The 17,929-nt window shown below is 43.6% G+C and overlaps 1 protein-coding gene across 2 annotated transcripts in view; it reads right to left on the reverse strand.

The window, feature by feature from the left end:
* Positions 1 to 14: 14 nt before the first annotated feature.
* LOC133959221 (amyloid beta precursor protein binding family B member 2) overlaps positions 15 to 17,929 on the reverse strand; it is a 31,593-nt gene continuing 13,678 nt past the window's right edge. For both annotated transcript variants that reach the window (XM_062394340.1, XM_062394341.1), the window contains 6 exons: positions 6,503 to 6,617; positions 4,485 to 4,560; positions 2,682 to 2,762; positions 2,478 to 2,593; positions 2,187 to 2,369; positions 15 to 1,630 (listed from right to left, as the gene is read on the reverse strand). In XM_062394340.1, the coding sequence (XP_062250324.1) occupies positions 1,460 to 1,630; positions 2,187 to 2,369; positions 2,478 to 2,593; positions 2,682 to 2,762; positions 4,485 to 4,560; positions 6,503 to 6,617 (742 nt within the window). In that variant the 3' untranslated portion in view covers positions 15 to 1,459. The remainder of the gene's footprint in view (positions 1,631 to 2,186; positions 2,370 to 2,477; positions 2,594 to 2,681; positions 2,763 to 4,484; positions 4,561 to 6,502; positions 6,618 to 17,929) is intronic.

Raw genomic sequence — 17,929 nt, forward strand, 5'->3', positions numbered from 1 at the left:
GCTGTGTGTGGATATTCGTGGGTGTGTGTTTGTGAATGGGAGCAGAATGACTTGATTTACTGAGGAGGAGCCAGTTAACCTTTTCTTTTTCTTTTCCGTGCTATCCAAGCAGGGCTAACACTAATTCCTACCACTGTTCATATCGCCACAATCACGTCACATGGCCCAAAGTCAAAAACCTGTATCTGGAATTTCTTGCAATCACATCGTATCTTGCGTGTGCATAACGATTCCTGAGGATATTGTTAAGTTTGAACATAAGCAATGAAACATTCTTTAGCTTTTAAGCTTTTTTTTCCTCGTGTATGTAAAATCCAACAATCAGAACTGACTTAAAGCTTCAAACTACATTAAAAACCGATAGATTTACTTTGTTGAACAATCACATTAACCAAGGAACAGCAAATAAAAAAGTTGGGGGCAGAGAATAACCATTTATTTAGGTATTGTTTAGAAAGAGGTCTGATTTAATTCTTTTTTTTTTGTGCAAGTGTAAATCCAGTTATGGTCAAGATACCTTGTGCTGGGAGCATCTGTTTCTAGTGTGTTCAACACTCTTTACTACCGAGACCCTTAATCCCCCATCAACATAACAAAAAAATTAAATTCTATTGAGAAAACATGCTAAATCAAAAAACCCACATCGATCACAATTCGGTCACTGACAGCACATCTCTCCCTCATGTCTACAAGATCAGAGCCCTGAACTCCTCTCGTCCTACATCCAATCGTTTACAGACACGTCATTATTACATCACTTCATTCATCCTCGGAGGAGACGTTACGCTTTTTTTCTGTTTCACGTTTGTTGCACAAAACATTGCGATGCCATTTGATGGGCAGCTGGAGGCTCTTGGGTTTTTCTCGATCACCCCTCAGATTCCCTCTAAACACCTTTTCCCTGTCCTGGAAGGCTTCTGTAGCATCTCCGCCGTCTAGTCCCGCTTCTCTCACTGTGCTGATGGATATGTTTTTTACAGAAGGGGCTCTGGGCACGAAAGAAAACTTGACTTAACCAATGAGCGGTTACACAAACCAGTCTGTATATAGAAATGTGATCTTCTCTCTTCTGGGTAATCCTGTGTCGTGTCTGCGTGGTGGTGTAATCCATCCGGCTCATGAGAAATCCACATCCAGCAGGGGGCCGGTTGAGCCTTCAGACGGTTTCCACTTGTGCAAAGTCGTGTTCGAAGGTCAAAGTTCAACCAGTGACACCAAGTGACGTCAGCAAACACACTGGGCAGCTTTTCCTCCTCATGAAAAACGTCTGTTTTTCCTTTTTTTTTTATATAATCAGGCGTTCTTGAAGATTCCTTTTCTTCCCTTCCTCTGCGGTGGTGTCTTTTAACATGTATGTACATCGTCGGTTACCATGGCTGGTACTGAAAAGGTGTTGTCGTGGCGATAGTGTGAGTGGCATCCAGATGGGTGGTGCTGTGGTCACTGGTGGCGGTCGGTGCTAGGGGAGTTCTGATGGCTGTTTCTTGGTTTTCAGAGTGTCTATGAGAGACTGGACGCCGCGTTTCACGCTGGTGGTCACCCGCCGGGACACGGAGTCTGCGGAGGGCGAGGAGGACGAGCCAGCGCGTTGGGAGGGCGGCCGGGCCACCAGACACTTCTGATACCGCAGCTGGAGAAGGAGACGAGAGGGTCAGTAGAGTTCATCATGTGGGATTTGGTTAAATTGTTTTTATACATTTATATAAAAAAAAGAGAAGGCATGTACACCAACAAAGAGAAGAAAAATCCAAAAATGAAATTATCACATTTGATTAAATATGTATGAATGACTTGATCAAGAGCTTTTTTTCTCTTCTCCCGGGGTTTCTCCAGATAACAGGCGGATTTAAACAGCCAACTCAGCCTTTGCACATCATCCACTTTCACAAAATCTTACACAACAGACTATGATGCTGCTCCAGATAAAAAGGAGCGGAAAATAAAAAACGACTAGTTCTCGACTTCATTTAGAAAGCACACAGGACAGATCCCCTCTTCGTCCTCTCAATGTATCAGTTATCCAGTCTCCACAGTGCCAGCTTCCAAAACACTTTAAAGAGAATATGAACAGTCTTCACGTCTTACTTAACAAGAAACGCCAAAAGTGTATTTTTCAAATATACAGAACTGAAATATCTTCTTATCTATTTTTTTTTCTCCTGTGAAACAAACTAATATGAGCTTACCACACATGCTGCCTGCACGGCCTCGGACACAAAGCCTGCATTGGGGTCGCACCAAAAAATGTGACACTGGAAGTGCTGGCTCCCCGTGTCCATGATGAAGGCAAACGTATGCACGTCCCGCCCCACACCCATGAAGGACAAGAAACGGACACGACACTCCATCACGACCTCCTCGTCCTCCTCCTGCACAGCCGTCAGAGAGGAGAATCAGAGCTCTGTTAGATCGTCCTCTCCCAATGAAAGGCAACTACTCATCTTTTATTAACTGGGTAGCATGGTAGAGCCCCTTGCCTTCTCTTTGATCACAGCCACAGTGGTGTCAGCGATGCTCAGTATGACAGGAGTCCAGTCGTCTTTGCCCGAGGACGACAGGAGGCCCTCGATGGCCCCGTTGATGATGTCCATACCTGAGAACCAAACACAAAGGTGTGAACTGTGAGACAACGTGTGATCTCTAAAGGACGTGTATGGGCTTCACTCTGGGTTTTGTTTTACCTATGGGTCGAGACACAGATGTCATTCCCAGATACAGAACATGGAACTTCTGCACCAACTCGGTCTTTGGCAAAGGAAACTCTGTAGAGGGAAAACACACAGAAACGCACACAGATCAATAACTTAATCACACAGGGCAACATCTAACGCAAAGAGTCCAAACACGATAATTGGCTTAAACTAGAGAAATAAACAAACCCTGGTGAATAATTGTTTAGTCTATGTTGCTGTTGACATGATTAGTGCAGGAAGAAATGAGTTTTCACACAAGCATGCAGGATTTCAGCGAGCTGGGTATTTTCAGCATGACAACGCCTTTCTTTTTTTACAAACTGCCCTGTAGGCAGAGAAGATTTACACACACGGTAAAGGAGAACAGTTAAAAGATGTAGATGTCACCTGCATCTCAATCAGTAAACATCTTTTACCCTCAGGACCTCGCTATTAAACACCAGACAGTCGACTATATGAGCTTGAGACGATTTCTGTCAAGGTAAAATGCAAAACACCAAAACTGCATAAATGTTTAACTATGCAATTAAAGAATGTGCATCTCGGAGGGCGCTTACAGGAAAATAGAATAAAACCTCAACCAAACCCTGATCAATTATTAACCTCTAAATCACTTATCATCATAAACTTAAAAAATCGGTCAACGGTCAAAATAAATTGCGAATTTTTCCAGTTGCAAACACATTTTCCGATATATCCGATAAAGAACGCACAATAACTCCAACTTTCATGTGTTTGGACTGTGGGAGGAAGCCGGAGAAAACCCACACCGACCCGGGGAGGACCCAGGAAAGACTATTCCATTAAAAAAGTGCAAAATATCTCTGACACTCAGAACATGTTAATACTCTCTAAAGAGGAGTAACATGAACGATGAACAGTGGGAGGGTTTTCACACATGGATTCGATGTTTAAAGCCGAGCTCAGAGAAGGACAGATTTGATGAGGACAGCATTATCCTGGTGTTGGTTCTCATCCAAAATCATTTGGTGTTAATCTCCAACGTGTCCCAACACAGAAGCCCTGAAGAAAATCGAATCCAGGTGAGGGAGAACTGCTCTAAATTCAGTGTAAAGTGGAAAAAAGACCTCCCACTGGATTCCAACTCTCTCTCCCCCCCAAGTTATAGCTTTACCAGATATGAGGGATGTTTGCCAATGGTTTGTTTGATCGGGGGGGTTGGGATGGACGCTGTGGAGCAGCAGGCCTCGCTTCTAAAAAACGCTAATCGGGTTTTAATGAGGTCCAGTGCCTCTGTAAGTGAAGAGCCGATACAGTTCTTTTCCATTCTGATGCTGGAGCTCGTCTCCTCAGCGCTCAGCAGACGCACACACGCACCAAAGTCACGGTGGATGAATTGCGCTGCCACTTTTCCCCCATTCTTCCGATAATTACTCGTGACCGAGAGGAGCCAGCGGAGGGGTTAAGCGAAATCGGAACCTGTGAATGGAATTAGCGCGGCGAGGATAATGCTCGGTGACCAGGGAGTGAGGAGTTGTTGGAGAGTCAGTGTTATCTTGTGTGTAATTGAACCAAAACACTGCTATCTTTTCTATTAAAAATTGTCAAGGTTGCTCCTCACGATAAGGTAAAACATTTTTGAAACATACATAGTTTCAGATGTGGAGGAGAGCTGTTATGTGAGACAAGGAACCACAGCAGGGAAGACAGCACACGGCTGACAAATCTAATTCTCTCACAGGGGAACTACAAAAGAACACGACTCAAGTTAAAAGAGAAAATGTGTGGGTGTGTGAGTGTGTGAGTATGTGTGTGTGTGTGTGTGTGTACCTTGTAGGGGCACATCAGTGCTGGTTTGGGAGGAGCTGCCCGCTGCAGCCTTGGCACTTTTCCTTTCAGCCATAATCTAAACAAGGGGAGAGGGGGAAGGAAGAAGAGACAGGGAGATAAACCACAGAGGGATGAAGAATGGGACAAAGTGAAGGAGAGAAACAGATAAAGGGCAAGAGAGGTGAGAACAAAAGGAAAGAAGAGGAAAGGGATCAGCACAGAGAACAAAGAATAATCGACTTAGTAGATTTGACCTTAGACTTGTCTTTGAAATGAGCGGTAAAAAATGTAGCACACAAATAATATGATGGAAAAATGATAAGGCTGTGACCCATAATGTTTGCTTTTGTTAATAACTCACTTAAAAAATTTAATAAAAACAAATATCCTGTTACCTTTAATAAAGCTAGGGATTTCTCTGCATTTGAACATTGTTGGAAACATTCTGCATCATGTACGTCTAAAAGTCAACAAATAAATAACGTGGGTGCAGTCGTTTGCAGAATCGTTACACATTAAATCTCCAGCTGTACAAACAGACAGTGTCTTCCTCTCTTTTCTTTGCTGCAGATCTCTTGCTGCAGAGCGGGCACTTGTCACACTGTGTTGAATATTCTGCAAGGCCCCTGCACTGAGCCGCTGCTCTCTCCTCTACGGATACTTGATTAATTGCCGGTGTCATTAATCAGAGTCTGTGGTGATTCTGCAACTCCGCTCACAAGGGAACATGTAGGAAGACGCACGCACACACACACACACACTCTTTCACACACACACAAGGGAGAGCCGCTTAGCCTGCTGTGCAGCTGCAAGACTCAGGTCACCAAGTTTCTCCACTGCAGTGATAGAGAAAACAACGAGTGTCTTAAAAATAGGCCATTTGTAGAGCCTCACACACACACACACACACACACACACACACACACACACACACACACACACACACACACACACACACACACACACACACACACACACACACACACACACACACACACACACACACACACACACACACACACACACACACACACACACACACTGATTACCCGCAAACATAAACCAGTAGCCTTATTTAATGTGACCAAACTTTTGGCGATGGTTGAATCATACAAAGGATTTTGATTTGAGCAAAAAAACAAACAGTTATGAACATATGTTGAAACGTAAGTTGATCTGCTTCGACCATTTCAATGGTTCCATTTTCAATTTGAGTATTGATTTGACCTGCTGTAACAATTCAAAATAAAATATATGCTAATACTAACTGTTTTAAAATGTTCCCTAACTTTTAATAGAAGGATCAAGTCAGTGACATCAGTCTTCCCTTTTATTTCCTTGCCATTTAAATCTGTCTGTCAGCGAATCTCTACTTTTCATTCAAGATGCACCCAGCATGCAGCTGAGTGTGAGGAGATTCAGACCTGCTGTAATCTGAACAGTCAACAGAGTGAGGAGGGGAGGGTACCACTGAATCGTGTGGGATGGAGAGAGAGAGAGAGAGAGGGGGAGGGGGGGAATCAAGTGAGTGACATTGCTTTATGCTGCAGCTTTGCACTGTTAAGAGTCTGTGATTCCATGTTCCTGAGAGGGTTAACACTCTGTCACCACAATCTCTCCCTCCTCCCCCCACCCTCTCTCCCTCTCTCTCTCTCTATCACGTACGCACACATTGAAAACTCTTTTCAAGAAATGCTGCATGTGCTCTAACCTGAATCTTATCTCCTGTCAGTCTTGTCTCACTGTACAGGATCTTAAAGCCTCTCTCCCCTGAGCCCTCTCTCGGAAAAGATAACCTTAATATATAATCCTGTCAGGGCACTGTCACTGGTTTGCACATGTAGGTATTAGTTTTATAAAACGTGCATGTCGGAGTGTCCGCGAAGTTGCATTCTCAGAAAAGTAACTCTAGTTCACTGCATCAGCAGAAAAAGATTGATTTCTCCCTCCTCAATTGATTAAAGCTTGATGGCTTGTTTCAGAGGAGCTTGTTGAGCGGTGGCGGTGGGGACACCCACCTTGGAGCAGATTTCGTGGAGACTTGTGGCGATGGCTGCGGCAGGAGTATCACATCGGAACACGTGGCACTTCAGCACCCGCGTGTTCTTGTCTCTCGCCACGTAGGCAAAGTCCCTGAAGCACAGACAGAGGACGGGTATCATCACACATGCATTCATGAGGAAATGTAAGAGACAAACATTGACCTGGATGCACATCAGCAGCAGATTACAGAGATATCTGCTCTGTTAAAGGGGCAGTAAATAATCTCTGTCAGCCTGTGCACTTATTGATCTGAATTTTCACATTACTTGACATATTTCCCAGATGCCCAACTTTTACACATCATATGTGCTAAGAAAACAAAAAGATAAAACTTGACTATTAGTTTGGTCCATCTCCCATTCATTAACATGGAGGAGCCATACTGCAGACAGCCACCAGGAGGAGATTGAGAATCTTTGGCTTCACTTTCAGGAAACCTATCGTCCATCTTTACAACCAGTCTGTGGCGTATATGTGTAAGAGGGACGGGACAGAATGATGGTGGGTTGTTTAGGGTTAAGACAACATGGATAAAAATGTATTTGAACTTTTCATACATTTTTGCAATAACGATAGGCCGTTTGTTTCATCTCATTAAACTTCTTCATTCCATATATTTTATGAGGGAGAAGTTTTCAACCTAATTCCAGTGCTCTGACTGGGAGCCACCTTTCGGAATATTCTGGTGCAACACTTCTTAACGGGTCTCAAACTCCTTTTCCCAGAGTGCAACTGGTTTAGGGGCCAATATCTGGACTTGATTGCCAATTTGTAATTTTAAATTCCCGTCAGCGGTTTTCACTTGAGTTAGTTTGGTTCACGTTTGGCTCCATCAGCAGAGTCGGGATATTTCCATCTGAAATCCCTCCCTGTGTTTTCAGCCTTTTCATTTTTATTTTAATCTTCTACAGCAGTAACAGTTATATTAGAGTGAGTGTTGCATCACGTCTCTGTGTCTGTTGTCAGGAGGTGAGTGATCGCCGAAATAAAAAATAAAAGTTTGCCAGAAATCCAATCCTCTCCCTGCACTTTGCATTTGCATTGTAATCGACGCAAACATGGGAAAAAGTGAAACCTTTCCTGCATAAGTTAAAAAAAAAAAAAAACTAAGTGAAAGCAATGAATAGCATCAAGATAAATCAACTTGCTCTGCACGCATATAGCTCTATTTGACACATAGATTACTTAGAGCCCCTTTAACAGCATGTTTCTCTCAGTAATTGCTTCACTGGAAGCGGGTGCCAAATTTGGCTACAACAGATGCGTGGCCCAGAGCCTGAGGAAACTACGTGCCTCAAGCTCCACCATGGTGCCACATGGCAGAGAAAGATGAGGAGGAGGAGGAGGATGAGGGTAAGACCGAGAGAGGAAGCTCTACGGAGATATGAAAGTGTATGCAGCGGGTGGGCGATGAGGACACACAGCGCTGTGTGGGTGATACCATGCATAAGCGTGCGCGCACACACAAACACACACACACACACCCACACACAAACAAACACAGACACAAACATGATGGAAGATAGATGTTTGATCCTCATTAACAGGTGTGACAAGCTGCAGACAAAAAGGAGGTTGAGTTTTTCAGCCCGGACTGAAATGATTGAGTAAACAGACAACGCAGAGTGAAGGTTGGGAGGGGGACGTGCAGAGGAGCCAGCTGGACGGCGGTGTCACCAGATGCAACAGCTTCAGTGCACACACACACACACTCAGACACACACACACACAGATATATACAGTGCATGCTTCACATTAACCACAGACACAAACAGAAATATGCCGAACACAGACAGCATTTATCACAACAGGTTCTTTATGTTTATGAGACCATCCGGTATGTCTCCTCTGCCTAACTGTGTGCTCACACACTTTGGGTCAATAATGCTCACCGCCTGTGGCCAGGAAGGAAAGTACAATGCAATGTGTGTGTGTGTGTGTGTGTGTATATATCGTAAGATGGGTGTGTGTATGCATCCAGTGCACTTTGTTCAGGGACGTTTGAGCAGTGTGTCACCAGAGCAGCATGAGTGGCCTTGCTTCGCACACTACAAATGGGTCTTTTATGATTGTGTTCCCTCGCTGGGGGATCAAAATGCTATAAAACCGCACGCAACTCTGAATAGGAAATAGCCCGTGGCCAGTCTGGCATCATTGATGATTTAACACTTGCAATTTAGACCTGCTATGGTTGCTGATGGACTCCTGCAAAGAGCAACAGTGACTCCGGGCGAAGCAAAGCCACTGGTTTGATGCCTGACAGTGATTACACTGTATGGGTGGGTGAGTGGGTGGGTTGGTGAGTGGGTGGGTGGGTCCGACACTCGAAGAGCAGTTACCTTTCTCTGGTTCCCAGGAAGCAGGGCCAGGGAAGCGAGGAGGAGGAGAACAGGGAGGTAAAGGATAAAAGGAAAGAGATAAGTGATGGGAAATTAAGAGACAGGGAAAAATTTGGAGATTAGACAATTGTATCATAGCAAAAAAGTGAAACGGGAAAAGACAACGAGATCACAGGGTGAGATAGAAAAAACAACAAGAGGAACATTAATACACACAGAGTCACAAAGCTCTGTCACCTCATTCCATATCCTCCATGCTCTGTGTACTTTTCAATTCAGTGGCTTAAGTTACACTACATTATGACACAACACCCCTTTCCCAGACACACACACACACGCACACACACATCCACACACACCCACGCACACACACACACACACGCCTTCATGTTACCTCCTCTCCCTTACTCTCTATTTCTCCACCTTTTTCTGCCTTCAAGTCTCTTTCATCCTCCTCTTTGCTCTAGCTCTTTAATCTTCCTTTTCGCTCCCCAGCTTTCTCGTTTTCTCTTACTCCCGAACTCACAATTTTTCCCACTCAACACAGGATAACACACACACACACAAAGAAAAGAATCTAGCACGACGTGATTCCGAACAATTCAAATCAACAGTGCGAGGAGAGCTACAAAGGCAGGTTGAATAAAGATCAGAAGGCTAATTCAAACATTGCCTCGCTTTGATTCTCTGATTAGCCACTTAGTGTTCAGCAGTGTGTGTATGTGTGTGTGTATGAGTGTGTGTGTGTGTGTGTGGTAGCTGGCAGTTTTTTTTTTTTTTGCTCTGACTTCATTTACTTTTTTTTCTACTTCCCTCTGCTCCGTTTCCAATTTACACTCGAAAACCTTCTCCACAGTCGAGTCACTTTGGTAAAATTGGATTAAAGTCTCAAAAAGCTGCTCTCCTCTTTCGCAGACATTGCCCTGCATTGTTCTCCATACAATTAATTTGCATGTGGCAGAATGAAAGTGCTGCAGAAGCTTTATCATTGATGGTGACCACAACAAAGGTGATTCAAACCAAGCACAGATCCTAAAGAAACAACAGTGTTGTATCATCAGATCATCCGACCTCGTTTAACTCTGGCAGCACAAGACTGAGACTAAAGCCACAGGTTCAAAAACCCCATAACACCTGCTAACATCTGGCTTTGGGAATGGATACAGGTCTCAGGACGCATGGAAGAGGCATTTAGGAAGTTTAACTTGTGATCGGATAACTCAAGACGTCTGACCAGAGTCTAAGCTTCATCTGGAAATGCATATTTTTCTCCTTCTTTTGAGCTTTTTGGAAACACTCACTTTTAATTTGCCTTTTTAACCAATGAAAAAGGAAACAATAAGAAATTCCCAGCTGTCAGATGCCCCCTATATATGTCTATGTAAACTAACAGGCAGCTCAGTGTGGAGTCAGACGGTGCCGACAAATACAGAGAGAGTTGCTGGCTTACTGAGGCTTTTACGATGAGTCATTCCTGACATTAGATAATGGAGCGGGTGACATATTGTGGAGAGAGGGACAGGCAGGGAATCAACAAACAGCTGAGGATGAATGACATGTAGACCTCAGAAGATGCAGGAAGAGCTTTTGGCCGGGAGGTGGGGAGAAAGGATGGATAGATAAAATGTTGAGACAGGTGAGCGACAAAGGCAGGAGGCCAGAACGCTAAAATGAAAGGGTGGAAGCGTGTCAAGAGAGGAATGGGAACGAGGTGTGAGACCAAGGCTGTGGAAGAGATGGAAAGGAAGACGGGAGTCAGAAACAAATGAAAGCAGCAAAGCAGAGAGAGGAGTAGAAGCAAGTGTTTAAGTGTTCTCTCTCTCTCCCTCTCTCTCTCTGTGCCTCACATATTTCCACGGCTGAATAAAGGATGACGGACTCGGAACTACCAATCTCTGTTTGATCCCGCGGCAGTGAAGGCTCGGCTGGAGAGGATGTGTAGAACGTGGAGATTAAATGAGGTCACCGCTGCAGATGGATGGCGAGCAAGGGTTTGAGAACCATCATCATCTGCAGCTCTGACATCACTCACCAAGCATCAGTGGTGCAAACAGCCTAGTGCGTAGTACTTGTAACATTAACATACACTACGTAGCGCTTTGGGGAAATCGCAAGTCTGATTTCTTGCAAAGTTGGCAAGTTGGACTCATCAGTTCGAGACTCCAGAGGAAGTGAGAACTGTTTGCAGCTGGAACCGTGTTTTTAATGATAACAGCAGCTCAGCTCGGCTCCGGTGATCACACGTCAACACAACTGTACCTGAAGGAAATAAACTAATCAAAGTTATTAACTCTAACATGGAAGAAACATTCCAAACACAAAACACTTAAGAGCCTTGGTTGAGGTAAAGGAATACAAACACTCAGTGTCCACTTGGATTCTTCTCCTCTTTTGTGATTGAGCATGGGATTAAATATAAATAATGTAAATAATGCTATATTATTTGATTAAAGCAACTTTTACAGAGCAACAGCGCCCTCTCTGACTGCTTAATTCCCACTCACTGATCTATTAAAAATCAGCTATCAGCATTAGTCTTGAACTTTCTAGATTAATTTCCACACTTTTAGCGTAATCCTGCAAACTAAAAAGTAACAAAGAAATAGAGACAAAAACATAACGACCTTAGCGGATGTAAATCTAATTTTTTTAAAACATGATATTAAATTGTTTATATAGTGTCAAGTACCTAAGCAACCCTTGCTTTTAAGTATTTCGCTTTTTGCCAGAGTTTGCAAATGTAACTCTCGATATTTCAGACAAAAGAACACTTTCAGCGATAATACTACATTATTTAAATTCAAGAAGTTTCATTTAGAGAATAACGTTAAGGTGCATCTTCAGGTACTAAAACGCTGCGATAAATCTAAAGTGTGCAACGAGCGGCAGAGAAAAGCACCTGCAGTGCAGTGCGTTCGTCTGCAGTGCAGCCTCCATCACTCAGCAGAGACTTGTGTCTTCTCCAATCCATCTGTCACACGTACATGCAAACACACACTTGACACAGACTTCAATTATCGAGCAGCTCAGAGAGGATCTTGTTAGTGTCGGCCGCTGTATGCTAATGCGCTTACATATGCTAATTGCACAGCCCAACGCTTATTTTAGAAATGTCTGAGGAGGAAGTGGCTGGAGACTCTCCCGTCAGCAGAAAGTGTGTTGAACGTATTGATCGCTGCTGGACTGGTGAGTCTGGCCCCAGTCCAACATGGATCAGATCCAGTTCCATGGCAACACGTGAGAGTGGAGACGACCGCTGGACGGTGATTGAGAGGAAAGCCCTTTCATCACACTGCAAAGAGAATAACATAAGAACTGACAGGTAGATTTATGTTTACCAGCTGTTTCCTCTGCAGCATTTGTGTGAAGACTGTGTGTTAGAAGCTTCATGTCAAACTTTGCTGCAGCTTGAAATTATCCCAAGAAAGCAAAAAGCTGGGATGCTTGAGTTTAGATAACGTTATCAGACGGTGGGATCAGGGCCGCGCCTCCACCACACCTCTAATCACCTGCCTTCTAATCACCTGTCAACACATCATGCTCGGTTTGACTCCGATTCTTGAACCCATCCTTCCTTTCCCCTCAAGAGAAAAGGTGAACAGAAAAAAGAAGAAAGAAGAAAGAAGAAAGAAGAAAGAAGAAAGAAGAAAGAAGAAAGAAGAAAGAAGAAAGAAGAAAGAAGAAGATGAAGAAGATGAAGAAGAACGACCCTCATCCCTTCATCCTCCTTCTGCCATCCTTACATCCTCGCTTCACCCTCCGTCCCTCATTCCTTCATCCTCCTTCCCTCATCCCTACACTCATCCCTTCACCCTATCTATACAAATAGAAAAAGATAAATCAACCCTAAATCACAACATAATAACATATTTGTTCTTTTGAAAAACTCTCAATTTGCATTTGATCTCACAAAAAACTGCAATACACGGCGGCAAAGATACATTTTATTTTTTATTTTATTGGACCCGTGCTGATAATTTGCAGAAAACCGTGAGTGCTGCTCCTGACTGAAGTTAATTGTGATTTATTATAATGGAAAGTAGAATATGGTAATAAAACAAGGAAATAGAACACACAGATAAAACCAGAAGGAAGAAACCACATTACTTTAGAGCTGCTGACAGAAATGGGCTTAGTTTTACAGCTCTGTTGACGCTATGTGAGTGTACACCACCTGTTATATACATCTGTGCCTCTATAACTTATTTGCTTAAAATGATCAGTATTTAAATTAGAGACGGATCAAAAATGATATTTTAGTCCATGTTGTTATTGATATTTGAGAGTCCAAAAAAATGATTCAGGTATAGTGGGTAAACCATTTTATTCTTGTTATATTTTGACTTTATACTTATAATATTTTGACCTAATTCTTTTGTCTCTGTCTACTCAAACTATCCCTGAAGTTTTTCCCATTTTATGTGAGTAATCTTTCTAAGGCGGAGGATTAGGAGATACAGTAGATAGTATATTAAATATATCATAATTTCCCTCTGGAGTGAATGTAGGATTCATGACTTTGAGCAACAATTGAACTGACTCGACTGGCTCTCTGGTGGATAAACTACATGTAGTTTATATGTAATGGTGACACTGTACAGAGGCAGTCTCCTGTACAGCAACAAATATCAACTCGATATAGATCTATGAGTCGGTCCTCATTGATCTGTATCACTAACTGGCTGAAACACAGTCCCAGTGAGGAATGTTAGCATGAGAGAGAAGTGATAATTATAGACTGTATTTAAAGAGGGATAATGCCACCTTGCAATGTTGACCTCATTTGGAACCACAGCCTTCGTAGTAATGATTGTGGTGCTGAGTCCCGGTATCAAGGTCCTGACTTTACACATGCTCGACCAACCATGCCGTTTCATCCAGTTTTATCGCATCAAATAAGTACTTAAAATCAAACTTATAAATTAACTCAACGTACATTAGTCACAAGAATCCCGTCTAGTAACATGGAGGGAAGGGATCAATGGACCATACTGCAGCCAGCCACCAGGGGGGTGTCGTCCATCTGTAGAAGCCACTTTCATATCTGTACATGCAGCTTTCTTAGAACTTCACCAACCTATACAAAAACTCACTAATTCAAATGATGAATCCAATTTGTCAAAAATTTGAAATGACCGTTTATGGTTTTAGTTTAAGCAGTTGTGTTTACGAAGAAGCAGTAACACAAAGAGTAGCTGAACCCAGTCTTTATGCTAAGCCAAACCAATCACCCCCTGGCTCCAGTTCCATGTTACCAAAGAGATTTGAATGATCTTGATCTTCTCGTCAAACTCTCAGCAAAAATGTGCATATTTCCCAAAACGCGGAACAATTACTCTTAATGAAGTTGAATTGAAAAACAGACATGCCTGAAAAAAAGAATGTTTGGGGCTAATTTGTACGAAACTCAAGTCAACAGCAGTCAAAGCTCTTCCAGCCTCTGTGCCACTGACTACTTCCAGGCAGTGTGACAACAGAACAGGGTAAACCCCTCTGCGACCTGGTGAATTAGTCATGGCCCACAGCCATTAGACCTAATGCAAAATGTCTGAGCGTAATTACCTCTCGACATCGTAAACTTGTTTACTGCACCAAGATGAGCAGCAAAATGAGCACCCAGAGCCAGAGGGCGCAGCGAAGGTACTTCATGGCACATACTCCCTTTCTCTGTACACACAAACAAACAGACAAACGCACACACACACACACACACACACCAATCGCAGGCAGAAACACACACACAATCATCAATATTGCCCAAGGCAGCAAAGAAGTAGGACAAATCAAGCTGAAAATAAAAATAAAACTGTTGTCTACAATGTATTAAGCAGCGTACGCAGCACAGAGGGCTGCCTGCGTGATCTGAGCAGACATTTGATGTTGTTTACAGCGGCAGCTCTGCCTCGGTTTGATTCATGCTCAGTACTTGTGCATCATTTCTGCGAAAACGCAGCGATATACAATGCTGATGGTGAAGATGGTGTTTTGCTTAAAAGGTGGGAGTAAAACGCACTTTACCCCGGGCCTGTCTACGCACACAGGTGTGTGACCGAGTGTGGCAACACAGGCAAATGAGAGGGGAGGGGCAACAAGCCGAGGAGGCACACACAAACAGCACCCATGTGTCAACACTCGCTGTATTTTATTACATATTAAAAAGCAGAGAGAGGTGGGTGGTAGAGATGGAAAGATAGAGTGTGTGTGTGTGTGTGTGTGTGTGTGCGTGTGTGTGTGTGTGTGTGTGTGAGGGGGAGAAAGAGGGATTCTGGGTGGGCGAGGGAGGGGGAAAGATGATGTCCTGCTGTTCTGTCTGCTCTTGATCATTTATACATCACACTGTTAGAGAGAGAGAAAAAAAAGAGAGAGAGAGAGAGAGAGAGAGAGAGAGAGAGAGATGGAGATGGAGATAGAGAGTGAGAGAGGGAAAGAGAGAGAGAGAGAGATGGCTGTGAGGATTTGTGTGTTTTTGCACACGAGCACAGATATTCTCTGTTGAATAAAGCTTCAGTGAAATGTCACTTCAATCTGACGTTTCCGGAGAGAGAGAGGGAGAGACTGAGGGAGGGAGAAAAAAGAGAGCGAGAGAGAGAGTGTGTGCAGGAGCTTGGTGTCGAGTTAGAACAAAGTCCAAGTTGTATACATGCACAGTGCAGTTTGGATCACACTCTGCATGTAACCTCATTTGGTGCATGTGCCCTGAATCATTGTTTCTTGCAGCCACAGTACAGTGAAGTACAGTCTGTCATTCGAATGCAATGCATATGCTAAAAGAACAGCAGCATCTGGACGAAGATACTTTCTTCTAGAGAGAAATGTTCTCTTTCAATTTTAATTTTCCAAGTGTCCCAGAGTCTTTGGCTGCAGGCAGAAATCTCAGAGACAAACAGTTTCTAGGCAAATATCGAAACTATTAAAACTACCAGTGAGGCTAAAAAATGTAAGAAAACATTTTAAAGTTAAATTTAAAGCTCAAAGGATTAAAATATGATTCTTTTAGTTTTTTTTTAAGATTTCACTAATACCGACCGGACAGTAATAAAGTAAAAAAGGGGAAAGACATGCAGCAAAGGCAGAATATATAGCATATATGCAGAATGCCTGATTCTATAACTTGATCAGATAGAATATCAGATACGTATCATTATCAATATATTGTCTTTTGTCTTGTGCTAACAACATGAATACAATTCATTTTTAGCATTTTCCTGTCTTTTACAAATGAAATGATTAAATGATTCATGGGAAAAATACCCAGCAGATGATAAAAAATTTAAACAGTTTGAATTAAAAATTCCAGCCCCTAGGAAAGCGGTATAGAGAATGGGTGGGTGGATGTAGGTTGGTGTTAGTTTCCAATCAGGGTATTAGCTATTATCTAGGTCTAAGATGCATTCACGATTTAAAGTCAGCAAATTTACAAACTATCGATTTATGAGAAAAATATTCTACTCATGAATGAGCTGAGGAGATTTTTCTTTAAATCATAACCAAGAAAATTGATAGATCAGTTTAATTAAACTCTGTCAATGAACATTATTTGAATAAATGCGATATTGATCTTGAGATAACAAAGACCAGATTAATTCACCACCTAATACATGTATCCTGCTCCACACGCCGACAGCTGCCCCAGAGGAAAACCATCCGAAAAACCTACATCAGACACGATGAGTATTCAAATATATTCAACCTAAAAACTGTGTGTGGCCACTTCTGCTGTCTGGATGCTGTGGAGAGACGAGCTTCAGGCACAGGCCGACTGTCCCGCTGCGTTCAGCCCTGTATGATCAGTGAACATCAGCATCGCCACGGCCGACGACCAGAGTGGTTTTTATCGGGAGGAGATTTATTGGCTGGTGGGGGAAAGGGAGGCGATCTATAGGGGGAACGGGAGGAGTAATCCGTCAGGAGGGCAGGGATTACAGCAGGTGTGCCTAACAATACTAATGCTAAAAGAGAGATGAAATGCAAGACAGAGGGAAGTGTTTTTTTCTTGGTACCATTGTCTGTAATTCTCTCTGTGTTTGCCAGACATATGACTCTGAGTGGAGCCACCGCTCCTGCCATGACGACCCTGCAGAGGATGAGGTTTTCTGCGAGGCTGGGTGGACATATCCTGACCTGTCAGGACGTGTGCGCGTATATGTGTGCGGAGAAGTGGGAGTGATGGATTGTGGGTAGATGAGGGGGGAGCTGACGTGGAGGAGCGATGACTCGGTGGTATGGGGCTCAAATCGGAGCAGGAGGAGCAGGGAGAGGAGGCCATCAATCACCCTGGCGTCTATCGAGTGGATGTAGGTGTTCAGGCCCGGTCCCGGCGGGCCACACCAGGTCCCTCGCATGTTAATTAAGGCGACAGGGGCCTCGACATCAGCAGATAAGCTGCGGGTCGAGCGGGACAACGTGACTGAGAGGGGTCCAGGAGCAGCTGCCTCAACCCAAACATGCACATACAAACTCACTTCATTGACATAAATGGAGGTGAGCGCTGGAGTGTGTTCAGCATTAAAATATTAATGGTAGTGGAGGCTTGCGTGTTTCTTCTTCTCCTTCCCTCTCCTCCTCTCCTTCCCCTTCCACCTCCCCTTTCCTCTTCCCTCCTCTCCTTTCTCCTCCACTCTCCTCTTCCGTCCTCCTCTTCTCCCCTCCACCCCACCCCTCCCCACTCCTCTCCTCTCTCCTCCACTCCTCTCTTCCTCTGCTTTCCTCTCTCCTCAACAACTCTCCTCTCCTTTCTCCTCCTGTCCTCTGTCCTACTCTCTTCTCCTCTCCTCTCCTTCTCTCCTCTCCTCTCCCTTTCTTCTCTACATGCCACAGCTGTCCACAGAAGGTCAGCAGTGGGGAGAAATAAGTGAGAGCTGGGGGGAATAAGAAAGCAGAGCCCCAGTGCTGCCCACTAATGAATATTAATGAAGTGGGACCTGGTCCATACTTGCAGGAGTTATGCTTGTTGCATATGAGCTGCATGTCTGCTGATGATTCACTTAGCTAAGACAATGTTTCAATTTAACAGCAGGAAAAACACACACAGACATTTTAAACAGAGACCTCATCGCTGTCACA

Source organism: Platichthys flesus, chromosome 8 (assembly GCF_949316205.1).
Source record: "Platichthys flesus chromosome 8, fPlaFle2.1, whole genome shotgun sequence".
NCBI lineage: Eukaryota > Metazoa > Chordata > Actinopteri > Pleuronectiformes > Pleuronectidae > Platichthys > Platichthys flesus.